Consider the following 18876-nt stretch of genomic DNA (forward strand, 5'->3'; position numbering starts at 1 on the left):
TTGTTTAATAGTAGTGGAGATGGAGAAACAGCGGAAGTACATAACTTTTGACTCCTATAAAATGCTGGAACAAAGTTACACTCAAAAGAGATGCAATTTGCAATTCTGCCCTGCGCTATTTTCTAAAGTATAAATCACATTTTATAGCATGGGATAATTAACACATAAGTCACTAGTCATTATGCCATCATAACACTTTGCTAATGGGTCTTTACTAACTGACGGGTGAGAAGTATTAACACGATAGACTTAGACTTTTTTTAACATACACTCATCTCTATGAACACATTACCCTCTGAACACATTCAAGAGACTGAGCCGACATATCATCTTGAAATTTACGAAGTCAAGAAAAAGAAATATTAACAGGCCAAAGTTTGGACCATCGATATGACATCCGACCAGTAACGGACCTAATCTTTAGCGGTTCAACCCATCAATTATTATCTACACACTAGTGATGGGTGTGCTATTTGACCCGTTACTGGTTCCATAGGTCCAACCCACTTTTGAAAGCCCAAACTCAACTACTAAAAACATCCCCCAAGGCCCTAGCTACTCCCCATTTATCGTAATCTCTTTTTTTCCTCCACTCGCAACGCTATTCCGTCCCTACCATTCTCGATGTACCGTCCCCATCGGACAGACAGCCAACCTCTTGTCGTTGTCCCTAGCCCATCCTTCTCGTCACCTTCCTCATACTCTACTTCCTCTCCCTGCATCCCCTTCCTCTCCCCACTGTAGGTCAATGTGATAAACACCATTGCAATCGTACGTGTTGGAGTCGTGAGCCAGTACACCGCCACCACCTCGTTGGTCATGTCATGTGGGACAACCTCGGCTACGGTGTGGGGACATCATCGACTTCAATGGCGTCTCCTTGACACGTTGGTGGTGCTACGAGCTCGGCCACGTCTCATCGGCCAGATGTTTTTGGCTTTGAACCGAGACAATCACGACTTTGGCACTACAAGCTTCCACACTTACGACTCCTTGACTCCATGCGCAATGACGATCCAGAGGCGATGCGCGGCAACACCGACAACACCGACAACATGCATGGGTTGAGTGGACTAGGCTTGCGAGCCTCACCACTATTTTGTAATTAATTGTGGAAAATAATAAATGTGTAACTGAAATTCCAATTGGTTTCTTTTATGAGAAAATATGATTAGGGGTTCTTATATTTACTAGTAGCATCTGTCGTACACATGTTGGTGCATAGAAATAAGCACGTATCAAGTTAAACCCCTCACATGTCTATATGCTCTATAACATAATTAATTGATAATTCATATACACATTATGTCCATGAATTCAAGCATCCAATAACATGCAATTCTAACCCATAAGGATCCCGGGCAACTTCGCACCAGGGGGCTCCCCCAATTTGGAGCTTCGTTGGCCGTTGGATCCTGGTGAAATTGTTCTTTAGTCATCTCGTCCGTTCGATTTTCGTTGATTGTTTTCACTGTGTGGTTGTTTTCCTCGATCAATGACTGGTGGCCTCGTCCCATGTGCACGTTGGCTGGCTGAAACATTCACGGGTGCGAAGAAGCCTATCCTTGCGGGCCACGGGTCTCGCTGCCGGCATGGGCATGCGGTGATGCCCATTGGGCACAACCCCCACAAACCCTAGCCTCAGCCTCAGTCCACGACGGCATCCTCCCTGCCCCCCCCCCCCCCCCCCCCGTCCGCCACATGCATGGTCCGCACCCATTTTTTCACCTCCCAACATGATATTTTGTGATTAGCATTGGATGACTCACTCCCACATCATATCGGCGGACCACGTCGTGACATAAAAAGCGGACATATATCAGAGATATTTGCGGGTCACAGCGTTGGAGATGCTCTTATGTCGGGAGAGTAGTCCCGGTGTAATTTTGTTGTGAACCTTTGTTTTCTTCTCCTTAGTTAATGAATGAGTGACTCTTTTGTCTCTATATTTCAAAGACATAAAATCCAAGTGAGAGATAGCTTGATCCCACAAGTGGGGGTTACTGCAGCAACTTGCGTTTAACTACTAGTGTTTAAGACCCGCAAAGTAGATTAACTTCATGAGGCCGACACCTTTAAGCACGCAGCAACAGGAGCTAGTAGTACAAAAGCAAGGAATAAATCATGTCGTGTCCTGATGATCGAGGCTTTTTAGCAATCCTCCTCCTTATCTTAATTATTCCCCCTTTTCCTGTTCAAAATGTGCGTCTTAACACGAATAGAAGTGATACGTGTCAAACTCCCGTCAAGTTTCTTTCCTGATTATATGATTAGTGATAGATTTTGTTTCGGTTGTAGGGTTTAATTGATTGTTTTGGTTACATGAATCTTAATGATTGTTAGATTTGTTTTTTATTCAAAAAGGTAACCAGTTGTTGATCCACAATGCAAGAACACAAGCATACACATGTAATAGCATTGCACCAAACAAACATTGATGTGCAATTTTCTAAAAAAAGGTGAAAACAATTCTTGTAAGGTTGGCATTCAGAATTCAAGAATACAAAACTAGGTTGGCATTCAGAGTTCAAGAATACAAAACTAGCTTATGAATAGTAGGTTTTCACGCATCAATTAAGTGATGGTTTTGCTCAAAAAGTATTATTAAGTGACAGTTTCAAACTAAAACCATGTAAGTTATTTTCGAACGGAGGGAGTACAATACACTATTGGCTCTGTAATAAATTATTAAGGTTATGTTGTGTACTCATGGATGTGTATGCCGGCGTAACTAAGTTCAATCAGACAAACAAACTCAATGCTGACCTTGCACTAACTTATTCTGAAATCCACATCTGAACTGAGGATAGGTTCGGATATATCAACATAACAAACAGCGAAATATATACACGACGAAAATTGCCCAAGATAGGCACACTATGCCTGAGGCTTGGGCACATTATTACAGCAGTGCTGAGCAACACTGTTTGAACAAAAATTAACTTATCACGCCAATACCATCACACTTCCCCGTTGCGAGGCTGCGAGAGCACGACAGATGCGCACACGCACAAGCATGGACGCCGCCGGTACGCCTCTTCAGCCCTTGCAAGCGAACAGGCCGGTGCACACCTCGTGGAAGGCGTCGAGGATGGCGGCGCGGTGCTCGCGCGCGTTCACGGACACGTAGCAGTTGAGCAGCGCCCGCAGCTCCGCGGGCTCGGCCATCCGCTTCGCCGCGATCACCTCCGCGATGGACCGGCGGAACTCCTCCCGGGGCTCGTAAGTCCTCCTGTCCACGGCCACCAGCACGACGCACGGCTTCCTCTCCCTGGGCCTGGGCGCGCTCTTCTCGTAGCAGCCGCCGCCGCCGCCGCTGGCGCAGGAGCAGACGCACGGCCAGCGACGGCGCTGATCAGCGAGCTCCGTCCCGCGGCGCGTCGCCGACGACCGGCCGTCGGCGGAGGCGGCGTCGACCATGGAGTGCAGCCTCGCCTGGACCATGCCGTGGGCGATGTCCGACATGCGGCCGCGCGTCGTGTCCGGCGCGTCCAGGGACGAGCAGGACGCCGAGGAGGACACGCTGAGCCGCGACGCGCCGCAGCACAGCGCGCGGCACCTGCCGTCCTTGTGCTTCGCCTTGGGCGCCGCGCTGGCATCGGCCTGGTTCTTGCCGCCGCCATTCTTCTGCCGCAGCTTGCTCCGGCCCGAGAAGAAGTGCATCGCCGCTCTCTGTCCTTCCTCCGTGCCGCCGCGCTCTGCTCTGCTACGTTGTCTTGCCGTGCAACTGCAAGAGGACAATGCACAATTGGGCGAACGGGTAAGGGTAGTAGTAAGATGCATGGGCGCTGCAAGAGGACCGTGCGCGGTTGTAAAGCGATCAAAGGCGCCGCCTTTTGGTTTCGTGATTAAGCAAATTTTTAAGCCTCGGAAAAGGAGGAGTGTAAGTAGAGTAGCTGATTAAGCTCCATAGCTTAAGCTTTAGGATGTAGCAGGATCATGCTGTCCCCTAACCAGCAGCAACTTGGCATCTCCAACACACTGCTTTCTCTTTAGCCACGGCATTCTTAATCAGGCTGTCAAATCGTAAACGTGAAAATGGCCGCTTATAAAATTATAGGCGTCAATGATCGTCCATAGTCGCCATTACGTGAAACCTACTTATGTCATAATTACAGCAGCACACGCCGTCCTCGGATGAATCTAGAAGCCTAGATCATACTAATCTTCACTTCCCTTGGAGTCTACTAGAACTCTAGATCATATTCATCACTTCCCCTTGGAATGAGTTGTTGTTGTTACACATCCAGCTGCCAGAGTGCAGCTGTGCAGAGCACTGCTAGCCTATGCTTCAGAGCTTGAGCTTGGGAGCATATATAGTGACACGTGTTTGAAATCCCCAAAATCTAGATTAGCACCCCCTAACCTAATCCGACTCCAGATTAATTAAAGATGAGGAGACAGAGGAAGCTAAAGAAGCTAGCAAAGCTAGAACGGGCTGGTGTAGTGGCCGTCATGTGGCCGGCCAATCATTCAATCAAGCAGCGGTCAACAGCTTTAGCAAGCACCCCCCTCTGCTTTTCCGTCGGTTTCTTTCCATTCTCTTTTCCTGTTTCCTTTTTCGGCAAGCGGCTAGAGGAGCAAGCTGGTAGAGTGTTCGCGTGTGGTGCTCTGTCGCTTCGCCAACCACCACCCATGGAGTAGGCAGCCAGCTTGGTTGCTTGGTGTCTATGGAGATCACTTGACGGAGCTTCATGGCCATCGACTCATCATTGCTAGTTACTGCAAAGGAATTAAGTGGCAGCATCGTCTCACTCTCACTCCTTCATCTAGACAACGGATTTCTACTTTCATTTTTGTCCGGTAGTAACGTGCTGTTACCAAGTAGCGGGGGAACACGTCCAATCTCGGTGCTCCATTTGTGCATGCGTAATGCTTACTCCTCGTAAAGGTGTGCTTCTTTTACCGTTGCACTAAACGTGATTGGGTTAAGCAGATCCTTCACAATGGCACGGTTAGTATATCAAACTAAACAACTGTGTTGGCCCTTATTTCCAAAGTGTCAAAGGGGTGCGCGAGGGGGACCCCTATTCACCTTTCTTGTTTAACTTGGCTGTGGAGTGCCTCACAAAAATGATCAAGAATGCCCAGAAAACAATCTTATTGTGGGGCTAGCCTCGGACTTAATTCCTCATGAAGTTGCGGTGCTGCAATACGCAGATGATACGATCATCTGTCTAGAGCATGATATAGACAAAGCTATTAACCTTAAACTCCTGTTGTACGTCTTCGAGATGATGTCTGGCCTCAAGGTTAATTTCCATAAAAGCGAGATTCTAACCGTTTGGGGGGATGCCCAGATTACTAGGGCTTATGTTGATCTATTCAATTGTGACATAGGTCAATTCCCTCTTAAATACATGGGTATGCCGGTGAGCTTCACGACTCTTAGAAATTCTGACTGGGAATTCATAGTTGACAAATATCTACTAAGATTTGATGCTTGGGTTGGTAATGCTGCCTCTATGGGAGGGAGACATACCCTGTTAGACTCGGTGGTCACACAACTATCTCTGTACCATATGTCTATGTGGTTGATGAACAAAACCTTTGTGGAGAAGTTGGATAAACATAGAAGGAGATTCTTCTGGCAGGGATGCAATAAGAAATGGAGATACCACTTGGTCAAATGGAACAGAATATGTAGATCAAAAGATAAGGGGGGGGGGGGCTCAGAGTGAAAGATTTACGCAAACAAAATATTAGTCTGATGCTAAAGTGGTGGTGGAAACTAGACACCTAGAAAGGGATTTGGCAAGATATTGTCAGGGCTAGATACTTGCGTAACCAAACTATTGCGACTGTGGGTCCTCGTTTCTCTGACTCACCTTGCTGGATAAACCTGTTGAAAATCAATAATTTGTATATGATAGGCAGGAAGATCCACGTGGGGACCGGTAATCTGACCAGGCTATGGAAAGATTCTATCAATGGGTTGACTCCTTTTCATGAACAATTCCCCCGCCTGTTTGACATTTGTGTTGATGAGGACTGTACTCTGGATAAGCTAGAATCCATAGTTTGCGCTAATTTCTTTCGCATGAGATTGGACACTGGCCTAATGGAACAGTGGTCTAACCTACAAGATCAGGTTCGCAATATGCACCTGTCAGATACCCCTGATTCGGTGTACTGGAGCCTGAGCAAATCTGGCAAATACACTACTAAGTCCGTGTATAAGTGGCTCAAAAAAACCCTTAGTGGGTGCAACTTTAGGTGGATTTGGAAAGCTAAAATTTCACTTAAAATCCAAATCTTCCTTTGGCAACTCTCGCAAGATGCAATTCTGATTAGACAGGTGATACGGCAACGTAAGTGGCCTGGGAACCTGTGTGTTCCTTCTGCCAACAAACTGAAACTTCCCAGCACTTGTTCTTTGACTGTCCTGTTGCCAGAGTTGTTTGGCGATCTATTGGGGTGACACTTGGGACTAATCTTTGCCCCAGAAACTGCTGGCAGTTCTTTGTGTGGTGCTACTCCTTCCTACCTGGATATGAGCCCTTCTATATTGTGGCTTTGGGCGTGGCTACTTGGTCTATCTGGCTAGCATGGAATAGTGCTACCTTTGAGAAGAAGATGATTAAATCCCCTTTCGAGATTATTTTTATGGTGGTTTCCTTTGTTCTATATTGGGCAGGTCTTCAGGTTGGAGATGACGTCAAGCAACTTCGAGCAGGGGCGGAGATGATTCGCAATGGAACTCTGATGCTGATGAAGGCTTGTGATGTGACAAGCAAGGTTGGAGACTGAAGCAGATCCTCCCCAACGCTCATGTCTTGCTGTTTCTTTTGCCTGCTCGATTGAAGATGCCTGCTGAGTGGGCTACGGCTCCTTGAAACTTGTCATCTTAAAAACTTGTAGTTTATGACTATCTTTTGTAATAGGTCTAGATGAATGGTGCTACTAGGTTTTCGACCATAGCGCTCGTTTCGACGGCGGGCGAGTGCGGTGGGTTTCCTAGTAGTGCGTTGAACTCGCTCTCCCTTCTCCCTGTTCTTGACTTCTCTCTATTTCAGATTGTTGTATTTCTGTTCTAAGTAATGGAAAGGGGGTTAGCCCGGTTCAAAAAAAATGTGGCCGCGCAAATTGCATGAGAATTTTCCACGACCACGGACTGTATTTGCGCATGGCACGCCGCTGATCGCTGTCGGTCGGTCTTCTTCGCTGTGTTGCCCAATGTCGCACATTTTTCTTGAGATTCGCTCAATGCCGCAATTGCGTTGCGATGGGATGGCCATGACCCATGTCATCTCCGGAGTCTGGGCTTGCAGGGGTCCAGCCGCTGCATTCGGGCTAAAATGACAAATTTGACCATTTTTAGGATGTTTAGCATGAAATTATCATATTTAAAAAAATCACGATATATGACCCTTTTCGGTAACGCCATCCACCTAGGCGTCTGCGTTCCAAAAGCAAATCCTTAGAACATGGCGTTTCCACCATGTCACTGACATGGCCAAGCGAAAACATCGTGCAGAAAGAAAAAAGAAATGACAGAAAAATGAAAAAAGGCGCCCCACCCCCGCACTAGGTCAGCCCAAAGTGCACTGAGGGGTATGGTGAAGTTTCAAAAAAATCACGGATCTATTAAATGTTCATGGTTTTAAAAAAAGTTCATGAATTTGAAAAGGGTACATAAATTTGAAAAAAGGTAAACAAATGAAAATAAAAATCATGAATTTTGAAAAATATTCAACATTTTGAAAATAGTCGTAAATTTGAAAAAGTTCATGAACTTCAGAGAAAGTTCACGAATTTTAGAAAAGCTCAAAAAAACCAGAAAGCTTCAGTAATTTGAGAAAAGATCATATAAATTTAGAAAATGAGATTCATGAATTTGAATATATTTTTACTACCCTGCAAAAAAAGATTTTTTTTTACTAAAACCTGTTTTACCCGGTTCTCTCCTGAACGCTCCGGGTATGCGCCAGTTAGCAAATAAGCCTGGATAGTATTTTTTTAAAAAAATAACAGGTTAAATAACATTATACTTAGATTATAAATATTTTTCTAATCAAATTCCATATATAATATGTTAAATTTGGATTTACGGTTTAATAGATATGAGTATTTAAAAAAATATTTGATATATAGTGCGGGTTTAATATCAAAAACATCAGGAGGTTTTCTACAAAATAGTATGACGGACTAAGAATACCTATTTCTTTTATGGATTGTGATAACTGTCAACCATGTGGCAGATTGCAAAAGTACCGCACCTCCCGAACGAACCCCCTCCTTCGATTCGATTTTCTCCTCCCCGCACACGAGGTTGCGTGCTCTCCCCGGTTTTTTGGGTCGCTGCACCCGCACTATCTACAGTTTAAAAAAAGGCAAAAACACAGGCCTTACAAGAGGATCAAACCCACAACCTACCATACTAAATGTAACAACAACAACCAGCTGATCTAGCTCCCTTTGCTGATTCTACAAGAGTTACATAGAAATTGTATCTTCCTGAGACGAGATTGAAAAAAAGAAGACAGCGGTCAATAACTGAAAATCCAAACCAGTGGCCTCACTTGTCCGGGTTTTAGGACTATACGCCCTAGTTCCATCATTTTTTCTGCACGTTTCACGCCGGTTCACATGGTTCACAAACCCGATCATCCCCTTCCCTCCTTTTTAGATGCAAATTACCACAATATTTTCACCTAAGTTATCAACTATGTTGGTGGTATATTACCATGTTATTTACATAGAAGTTAATGAGGGGTATTTTTCAACAACCTTTTCACCCTTGGTCGCGGTGTCTTATGTAAGTTATCAGGTATGTGGTTTGTATATTACCGTGCTATTTTCACATAAGTAACCGGCGTATGTTTTTTTAATATTTTCCCCTTTGATCAAATTTATCATGGTGTTTGTAAGTAACTTATCGGGTATGCAGCTCATGTATTACTGTGTTATTTTCACATAATTTACTAGGGGTACATTTTTCAATAACTTTCCTCCCTCCTTGCTCGAAGTTATCACGGTGTTTATACGTACTTATCGGGTATGCCGTTCATACATTACCGTGTTATTTTCACATAAGTTATTAGGAGTATGTTTTTCAAGAACTTTTTCCCCTTCTTGGTCAAATTTACCATGGTATTTGTACCTAAGTTATCAGGTATATGGTTCATATATTATCATGTTTTTTCCACAAAAGCTACCAAGGGTATATTTTCAATAACATTTTTCCACTGTTCAAAGTTACCGTGGTGTTTGTATGCATGTTATCGGGTATCGGTTCATTTATTAATATGCTATTTTCACATAAGTTACTGGGACTATGTTTTTCAACAACTTGTTCCCCTCCTTGGACAGAGTTACCGTGGTGTTTGACCTACGTTATCAAGTATGTTGCTCATATATTACCATGCTATTTTTATATAAGTTATCCAGAGTATGTTTTTCAACAACCACATGCTATTTTTATATAATCTATGGGTCGATTCCATGAGTTTTGGGTCTTCTGTGATTTTGTTTTTTGATTCACTAGTTCCATGAATGAACAGCCACATGGATTGGTCAATCTTAGCACAAGCATGATGTAGCTGACCTGGTTAGCGTGGTCAGAATTTCCCACTGAAGAGGCTAGGTCATGGGTCGATGCACCATGTCAGCATCATGGAGGAATGCATCATCACGAAGGACATGCCAGACGCGAGCACAACCCGAATTCAGGTAAAATCAATCAAAGTCGATCAGCGGCAAGCCATGTTGTGCATAATGTAGCAAGCAATTCGAAAGCATGATGGTTGGTTGGTTTCTTACGGAGTACATGAAAGTGATGATCTGGAACTTGCTGGAGATGGTCTAGCCGGCGAGGTTGCCCTGCACGGTGACCTGGATGAAGTTGAAGACCACACCTATGTAGAAGGTGATCACCATGGTGCCGTCTAGCGAGACGAGCGTGCTGGCGAGCTTGGTGGCGCCGATGGCCGCCCTAAGGTTGAGCGACTCGGAGCGGGTGACTACAACGAGCATGAAGGAATGTTGGGGGATGGCCATCTAGCAGTTGGAGAAGCCCGTGTTAATGAGGCTCTCCGCCATCTGATAAGATAAAGAGAAATGTGGTTTATCAGGTCGAAACAATACAAAGTTATCGGCCAAAACAAATACAAGTTATTGTGCTGACACATCATAAATTATCATGCTAAAATGAAGTTACCATGCCAAAAAATAGAATGAGTTCAACATGTTGACAAAGTGTGAGTTAAATGTGGTGACACTTCAAAGTTATCAAGCTGACATATTGTTATCATGCTCAGTTTGCATAATTATCGGGTTGAAAGTAAAAAAAACTGTTCAAAGCAGATCGGATTAAAAATGCTGACACAGTATAAATTATCAGGCTAAAACAATATGAATTATCAATCAAAAAAAATTTCAAGTTACCATGTTGAAAAAAATAAGATGAGTTAAATGGGCTAACAAAGTGATTCTTACCATGTTGACACACTAGAATTTATTCAGGCCGACATACTATAAATTATCAGGTTGAAGCCGCATAAGTCATCAAGTTGAAGTTAAAACATGAGTGTTTAAACCAGTTAGAGTTAAACATTTTGATACATCACGAGTTATCAGGCTGAAGTTTCATAAGTTATCTGGTTAAATAAAAAAGAATAAGTATTCAAAGCGGTTCGAGTTAAACTGTTGGCACGATATAATTTATCAAGCTAGATCAATATGAATTATCAGGTGGAAGTAATTGAATTACTATGCTGAAAAATAAAATGAGTTAGACAGGTTAGCAAAGTGATCGTTATCATGCTGACCCACTAGAAGTGACCAAGCTGACACTGTAAGTTATAAGGTTCAGACTTTATACTTCCTCGGAACAAAATACTCCTCATGTCAACTGGTCTCAAGGCCAAGAACAGAAGGAAACAAAAGTACCTGAATGGTCAGCCCCAAGATCGATGACGCCATGTTTGTGCAGCTTTCGGAAGGTCTTGAGGCCCTTTCACGATATGTAGCTGAAACGGTGCACGTCGATGTCAATCTCAGGCCATTGGTGATGTACATTCGATTACCACATATCACACAATTTAAGAATAGCAACCAAATGGGTTGATCGAGCAATGCACTTCAGTTCTGATGGACCCCATAGAGGATGAGCGCAATTATGGCACCATGATCAGGAAACGTGTCACATACACATATAATTGAAAATAATTTATTCAGTCTCATAGGTATAATTACAAACAAGTTGAGGGCACTCATACCACGACAAAAATAGATGACAATTTAGAATTTTTGAAGACTTCTGTCCATCAAACTAGGACTTCAGAGAAGGATTTTTTTCAATTTCCATAGTAACTGATTCAATGCTATATTGTTTGAACAGAATTGAGAGAGAAAAGAGGATGATTGCGCCAGTGGAAACTTTCCTCGGAATGGTCAAAGGAGGCACTCACCATAAGCTCACCTGTCGATGTAGTAGGCGGCGACGGTGGATCTTCCATTTGATGAGCGGCGGCGGTGGTCAGAGGTGGCGGATGGGGTGGCGGAGGCACACGACGCGCGGGGTTGGCCCGCCGATGACTTGTGGAGTCGAGGAGATGGTGGGGGTTGGGGATAGAGAGCAGCGGCGGTGGGCATGGACGCGGCGGTCGTGCGACAGGAGGCTGACGGCGGTTGTGCACCGGATCGGCCGTCGCGGCACGGCAGAAGCCCGGGAGGAGATGGGGGCGGGACGTCGCCGGCCGGGAGCAGGGGAGGAGTTGGGTGCGTGACGACGGCGGAGCTAGGTAGGAGAGGAAATGGGTGCGAGCGAGGAGATAAGGCTCCTGTCAGTTTTCCTTCTTCTCCTGTGCAGATCGCCAGCAGCCGCGTGATCACGATCGAAGCGTTTTCAGTACGTGTGGTCGTTTTTGCAATCGGGCACAGGGTTACCAAATATATATTTCGTTCTTTTATTAGTAGGTATAGGTATAGATATAGATATAGATATAGAAGTGGCGGCTTAAGCGCCAAATAGGACTTGGGCGGATGGTGGCCATGACCCATGACATCTCTGAACTCTGGGCTCGCTAGGGCCCAACCGCTGCCTTTGCACACAACCCGCGTCCGGAAAGGAATTCAGGCCCGACTTCCTTACGGGAAAGGTCTGGGCCTGAACCAGCGTAGTTTTCCTTTCTCTCTGCCATCCGGCAGCAGAAACAGCTTGGCTGGCGGGAACGAGCAGCAGAAACTTCAACTTGCGGTCCGTGGTTAAGGCACGGTATTCCATTTATTGGCACTGTGCAGTTACTCTTACTCCCGTCCCCGACCCGCCAGCCAAGCCGAACACTTTGCTCCGTGACTGGCAGCATCCTTTGGCGACTGTACCTCAACCCGAAAGAGGAGTCGGGGCACAGGAGAGGAGCTTCGGTGCATGCGCCCGTGCTAGCTGCTACCCCAGTGATCGATCGATCGATCGGCTCCTTGGTTTCTGCTGTTATGATCTTGAGCTGTGGGGATTCCGTTCATTTAACCCCCGAAACAAAACAAAACAAAACAAAAAACTGCACTTGGCTTCTCTTTTTGCTTTTCCACGCCGTCGTCGCTGTGAATCTGTGATACCGTTCGCTGTCCACCTCCAAGCAAAAGAGGTGTTTCTGTGCCTCGCACGAGATACACCGCGCTTTCCGTATCACACATTACCGTCATATAATGATAATCTCATGAGTAAAACAAAGTACCATAAAAAAAGGCTGATAAGGGCCGTGAAACCTCTGGTCTAGCACTCTAGCTATGTGCTGGTTTTTCCTTCCTTTTTTAAGGAAAATTGTGCTGTTGATTAATTAGAAGATAATTTGAATTTAATTTCATGTTTGGCAAAAGGCGTGTCATTCATTACAGAATGCAGATCCACACCCACAAGCATTTCCCAATTTGACATATAGGCCGCAGCCAGCAACTGGATATATATGTCTCTCCGTTTCTCTGTAGTAGCATTTCCATCTCTCCCCGCCCTGGAGAGCAAGGAAACTTCTTGCTAGCTCAATACTACAGCATTATTATTACCCCTCCTAAACACCAGGACGGCTGGTAAAACGGAAGCCGCGCGCAAAGGATACGATCGACAAGACACGGGGCCGAGAACATTGGAGCACGGGGCCGGGAAAGGCGCAGGGATGGCCGGGGACGCGCCGCCGTCGCCGACGGGCGAGGAGCCCTCGCCCGCGTCGGCGCCGCTACTGCTGCGGCGGAGGGGCTCGTACCAGCGCTGCATGTCGCACGCGCGCGACGAGCTCCGCAGCTTCCGCTCCTGCCTCCGCTGGATGTGCGTCGACCACTCAGACGGCTCCAGCGCCGCGGCCTCGTGGCTCGTCTTCTCCGTCCTCGCGGTGGCCGTCCCGGTGGCCGCGCGCGTCGCCATGCCGCGCCGCGCCTACGACACGCAGGTGCAGGTCTCGCTCACGCTCTCCGCGGCGCTCGCCTACATCACGCTCACCTCGCTCATCCGCCGCCGCGGCCTGCGCCGGCTGCTCTACCTGGACCGCCTCCGCCACGACTCCCAGGACGTGCGCGCGGGCTACACCATGCAGCTCGCCGGCTCCTTCCACCTCCTCGCCTGCTTCGTCCTGCCATGCTTCCTCGCCGACGCCGCCTACAAGGTGTTCTGGTACTGCGCGCACCGGCCCTTCCCGGCGTGGTGGTCCGCCGCGGCGTGCGCGATGGAGATGGCGTCGTGGATGTACCGCACGGCCATGTTCTTCATGGCGTGCGTGCTGTTCCGGATCATATGCTACCTGCAGATCCTGCGCATGACGGGCTTCGCGCGGGACTTCGGCCAGTGCGCCGACGTGGTCGCCGTGCTGGGGCAGCACCGCCGCATCCGTGACCAGCTCCGGCGGATCAGCCACCGGTACCGCAAGTTCATAATGTACTGCCTCCTGCTCGTGACGGCCAGCCAGTTCACCGCGCTCCTCGGCGCCACGAGGCCCCACGCGCAGGTCAACATCGCCACAGCCGGCGAGCTCGCGGTAACCTTCTCCCGGCCGGCGCTGCTGTACATGCTCGATCATCTGTTCATTCGACATATTGTACAATTAACGTCTGGAATTTTCTTCAGCTCTGCTCCCTGAGCCTCGTGGCCGGCCTGCTCATCTGCCTGCACAGCGCCGCAAAGATCACGCACAAGACGCAGGCCATCACCAGCATCGCCGCGGCGTGGCACGCAGACGCCACCATCAACACCGTGGAGCGTGACCAGGAGAACCCCAGGACGCCGAGCAGGTCGTGCCTACAGCTGCAGCAGGTGCCCCCATCCCCGGAGTCGGACCAGTCGGACGACGACGAGATGTCCCCGAGCGAGGACAGCCTCGACACCTCCTCCAAGTTCACGTCCTTCCACGCCACTCACATCTCATACCAGAAGAGGCAGGCGCTAGGTAAGCATGATGTATTCTATCGTATCGTTTGCGGTTTGATTTCGCCATTGCAAGGCACTGTAGCTGATCATGGCGTTTTCAGTGACCTACCTGGAGAACAACCGCGCGGGCATCACGGTGTTCGGCTTCGTCGTGGACCGGACGTGGCTCCACGCGCTCTTCATGCTCGAGTTCTCGCTAGTCATGTGGCTGCTGGGGAAGACCATTGGTATATCTTAGAGAAGGGCGACCATCTCGATCCCTGTCACCTGTGTGTATATATGATGAACCATCCAGCTCCTATACCTGCTACAGCTCTGTCATTCATGTACTGTCGAGAAACATGTAGATCGTCACCCTCTCAGTGGTGTAAACTGAGCGCAGATAGCTAAGTAAACTCATGTTCTAGATATAAACCGTGTTCATTGCCGCCTTGCAATCTGCTTACCTGATGACAAACTGAAACCTACTGTTTATTACTGGGAAAACTAGCTTGCAAGTCGCAACCAACTCCTAACAAGTTGGATCGACGGAACCGCAAGTCAGCACAATGAGATCGGATAACACCCAACAGGAACCTCAAAATACAAGTCGAGCAATATGTCAAAAGACATCAGGAAACATATAACAAAATGGTCTGACTAACTTTGAACAGAAATGACCAAGAGTTGGGTTGTGCTTTTCAAGGACAATAACACCAATGGCTAAAGCAATCTTTTGCCTAACAGATACGCTGCTTCTATTCTACTTTGGTAAAAGGAAATAAAAGAAACGTCATTCACAGATCTAGCAACGCATTCATCAGAGAAAAAGAAGTGGCCCAACAAGAAAAAAAATCTTTAAAAACCCACCCTCTATGACCAAACCAGAAAGAAACATGCTAAAGGATTCATGAATACTGTTTCCGCCGGATCAGCTCTCATGGTAAGGTGCTTGTGTCTGCTTCCTGGCAGATGAAATGCTCCCATTTCTCAGCTGTCATTTGTGGATCTTGCTTGTCTCCCCCTTGGCATCCGAGCTGACAGAGCAGAACCAACCTGCGGCCATCCACGCCTTCCACTGCTTCTGGAGATGGTTAGAGCGCGACGCTGGACATTTTGCCTTGGTCTTGCCCCACTTGTCCTGTAAGCTCTGCGAACCACTCTTCGTAATGATCGGATATCAGGAGCTCCAGAAAACATAATATCACCACCATCAGGAAACGTGTAAGAGTCAGAGTCATCACTCCAATCAGAGTTATCCATAAAAGAGTCGCTGCTGCCACTATTGGGGTCAATAAGATAGTCCCCAATAATCATAGATCCTGGATTCAAGCCTGTGACTATGCTGATTGCATCCTGCCTCTCCTTTGCACTTTCAAGCTCCTTCCATTCAGCCAATCGTGCAGGGTCAACTTCACGAGGTTTTGATGAAGGATGTCTGACCTTCACATGCTTGCAGAGTTTCTTATATGATCCCATGAACGAGCAGTCTTCATGAATGCAAGTTCTCTTCTTGCGATTGAGAAATCGCCGGGCTGGTTCAACCACTGTCCAGCCTTTCACTTCCCCACGGCAGATAGGGCAAGCAAGCTCCACATCCTTTGGCTTCTTGCTAGCTGCTGCCACTGCAATTGATACTTCATTTGCCGGCTTCTCCTTCACATAAGCATTTTTAAACTGTTCGAGACAATTAGACTGATGATAGTTGGTTCCACACATGTATGGTCGACAACCCTTGGTGTGTGAAGAACACAGCAGGAGGACAGCATCATGTGGACGCTCCAAGCATATTGGGCAAGTGGCATGTTTCCAATCCTTTTTCTCCGAGGTTAATTTCAATTTATTTTCCTTGGCTGCCTTTGTTGCTTTCTGGTAGTGGGAAGGTGCATCAGGAGGAGATGACCGAAGTCGCCGGCTTGATAAGTCGCGGTGCCTTGGAGTTCTTGCCATAGCTTCCCAAAACAGGAAAAGGGATCTAGAATAGTGGCACAAAAGTGCATATATATTCAGTTACTAATAACAAGAAAAATTATATTTATCAATCTACTTCTATCGAATCACGTAATACTGATCAGTACTAGTTTGCTATAACAATCACGACTTCATGACAACAACAAATGAAGTTGCACTATTTCTTACCATGAGCTATACTGTATACAGAAAGATGGCTACTTTACAATCTTCTGGGTTTATTTTAAATCCTTCTGCTCAAATTGCTCATCACCTTCAAAATCAAGTGATACTACCATATCTCACGTAGAAGCTAATTTCAGGATATATAGTGTGAAAAAATGAAAAGCAAATTTCAAGTGGTTTGAGCATTTAGGTCATGGATGTTTTATTTATTTCCGTTACTTTTATTAGTGAGGAAGCATGGACATGTTCGAACTTATCTAACAGCTGCAATATGCAATGTTGCATAAATATTAAATTACAAAGAAGATATAAACAATTGGGGCAAAAGCAATAAAGCCTAAAGTTTGAACAAATCATCCAAACTGAGAACATAAATAAATATGGAACCAGGCAATCTCAGAAACTCGGTACATGGTATATCTAATAAAAAGAAAGCAGCAAAAGCATGTCCTAGAGAGTAAGCAGAGATGAAAGGACTGTTCATTTATAAGTAAAGCACATCAAACAATGTCATACAGCAAGGACAAGTTCGATATGGTCTAGTAAAACTCTGCAAGAATAGCCAGTGCCAGCTAACAACTTCTTAATATACATAAATGTTAGGCGTGGAACCTAATATCAGTGTTATTCACACTATGAACATTTCATTATAATTGCTAGAAACCACAAGCATGGATCTCAAAATGCACCTACACCACAAGTGCCCTAGGCAGGTCAATACAAGACATGAAAGATGGAGTTTCTATTTGACAATGAGGGTAAAATGTCCCTATGCCATCCTTCTTTTCCATGGAGTTGCATAAATGTTTCTAATGAACAAGTGTATTCCAGGGGATTTTTACTAAGAGTTGTGGTTTTCTTACTCATTAATTATTTCTTATAATAACATCGAAGGGAATATCAGGTAGGAACTCCCTGTAACCAGGAAAATGCTATCTGATCATGTACAGACCACTGGATATGTTTGATGATCATGCAAATAGCAGCATTCACAGGTAGGTTTGGTGATGATGCAATCTGATCATGTACAGACAATTCGATATGTTTGATGATCATGCAAATAGCTTTCACAGGTAGGTTTAGGAATGGTACAAATAAATCACATATAAGATGTTGAGGTGGCTCAAGGGCCAAGATCAACAGTAGCTGATGTAGATTCAAAGAATGATGTTTTTTTCCTTACAAACTGGACAGGCTTAGACACTTTTGGATCACAAGTTTGCATTCCCCCATCTTAAGGGAAGTTCTCATTTGTTGGAAACTAGATGAAACAAATCATACTATTTATCTCCACGGGCAGATCCAGAAATGTGCGGATGACAGTGTGAGCAGTCGCTGCAAAGGCGGTGTCAAATCACCAGATAGCTTGCACGAAGGCATATATAATTTAATCTGGGCATGGCAATACATTGTTGACGCAAAAACAAGCACCCAAACAAATAGCCGGCATTCTCCAAATACTGACATCAAGACATGCGACATATGCAACAGACAAACAGTAATTACAAGCTTAATCTGGTATATGGCTATAACACTAAAGTATATATCAGTTCAAGTTAAGGGCGGGCATGATTTGGGGCGTGAGGAATCAGTTGAGCCCCGGAATTCGGAAAACAAATTGCTATCAGTACCGCACCACGCAGCAGCGGCAAGACCGCGGCAAACTAGATGGGTTGTAGCGCCCGCCCAGTATCCATCCATTGCAGAAAGGGCGGCCAAGATTAGGCCATACGCATCAAAAATAAAACATCACGGAATAAATCTCAGAACGACCAAGTAAAGTTAGGGTTCGTCACCAACGAAAGGGATCAATCCAAAGTCCGAATGGATCTCCACTCCTCGCCAGTCCAACTGCTCCCGCTACGAGAGATGAACTCCTCCAGCGTGGTGTGGCATGGGGACGTGTTCGTCGGGGAGGATTCGGCGAATGTCGTACAGCCGCTGCTGCGGCGAGGCGAGGGGACGAGAAATCGAAGCAATTGGGTGGGCCGGAGAGGCGACGGATCGGGATATCTGGTAATTTTCTCAGTGACTCGTAGGATGGGTGCGGGGAGCTTTTTCTAATTTTGTAATTAGACCCTGGGCTGGATGCTAATTATCTACTACTTCGTTCCCCTAAAAAAACTATCCACTTCGGTGTTTTTTTTCTAGTTGAACTATCTACTTCGTTAGTATCGCCTGTGCTAATTACATTTTTTTGTCCTCTAAAAAATTGTTTTAGGGGGAAAATTGCTTTTTTTTTCGTTTATCTGTATTACGAATTTGTTTAGGTCTATCTGTATACAAATATGAAAAAACAAGAATACAAGTAAAAAAAAATCTGCCAAAATTGAGAAAAATCTAAGTCTTTTTGGACCAAGGACAGTAGCAAATCATTCCTGCTTATGTTTGAAAAAGAACAAAAAGTA

The 18876-nt window shown here is 45.9% G+C and overlaps 3 protein-coding genes across 3 annotated transcripts; 1 reads left to right on the forward strand and 2 right to left on the reverse strand.

The window, feature by feature from the left end:
• Positions 1–2801: 2801 nt before the first annotated feature.
• Positions 2802–3966, reverse strand: LOC123041456 (uncharacterized). The gene has a single exon (XM_044464060.1). The coding sequence runs from the start codon at positions 3781–3783 to the stop codon at positions 3040–3042; it is 744 nt and encodes a 247-aa protein (XP_044319995.1). The 5' UTR covers positions 3784–3966; the 3' UTR covers positions 2802–3039.
• Positions 3967–12961: 8995 nt separating this feature from the next.
• On the forward strand, positions 12962–14746 carry LOC123041457 (uncharacterized). The gene is made up of 3 exons (XM_044464061.1): positions 12962–13964; positions 14054–14372; positions 14455–14746. The coding sequence occupies exons 1-3, from the start codon at positions 13113–13115 to the stop codon at positions 14589–14591; spliced, it is 1308 nt and encodes a 435-aa protein (XP_044319996.1). The 5' UTR covers positions 12962–13112; the 3' UTR covers positions 14592–14746.
• Positions 14747–14912: 166 nt separating this feature from the next.
• LOC123045595 (uncharacterized) lies at positions 14913–18531 on the reverse strand. Its single transcript, XM_044468710.1, has 2 exons — positions 18265–18531; positions 14913–16307 (listed from the first exon to the last, which is right to left on the reverse strand). Exon 2 carries the CDS (start codon positions 16280–16282, stop codon positions 15323–15325), a length of 960 nt encoding a protein of 319 aa, XP_044324645.1. The 5' UTR covers positions 16283–16307; positions 18265–18531; the 3' UTR covers positions 14913–15322.
• Between the last annotated feature and the right edge of the window lie 345 nt (positions 18532–18876).

The sequence above is a fragment of the Triticum aestivum genome, chromosome 2B (genome assembly GCF_018294505.1).
Source record: "Triticum aestivum cultivar Chinese Spring chromosome 2B, IWGSC CS RefSeq v2.1, whole genome shotgun sequence".
In the NCBI taxonomy this organism is placed as follows: Eukaryota; Viridiplantae; Streptophyta; class Magnoliopsida; order Poales; family Poaceae; genus Triticum; species Triticum aestivum.

Bases quoted from the DNA above. Each gene is read 5' to 3' on its own strand.
- LOC123041457 (XM_044464061.1), top strand. From the start codon at position 13,113: ATGGCCGGGGACGCGCCGCCGTCGCCGACGGGCGAGGAGCCCTCGCCC. The intron at 13,965-14,053 runs GTAACCTTCTCC...AATTTTCTTCAG, and splicing joins CCACAGCCGGCGAGCTCGCG to CTCTGCTCCCTGAGCCTCGT. The intron at 14,373-14,454 runs GTAAGCATGATG...TGGCGTTTTCAG, and splicing joins CCAGAAGAGGCAGGCGCTAG to TGACCTACCTGGAGAACAAC.
- LOC123045595 (XM_044468710.1), bottom strand. From the start codon at position 16,282: ATGGCAAGAACTCCAAGGCACCGCGACTTATCAAGCCGGCGACTTCGG.
- LOC123041456 (XM_044464060.1), bottom strand. From the start codon at position 3,783: ATGCATCTTACTACTACCCTTACCCGTTCGCCCAATTGTGCATTGTCC.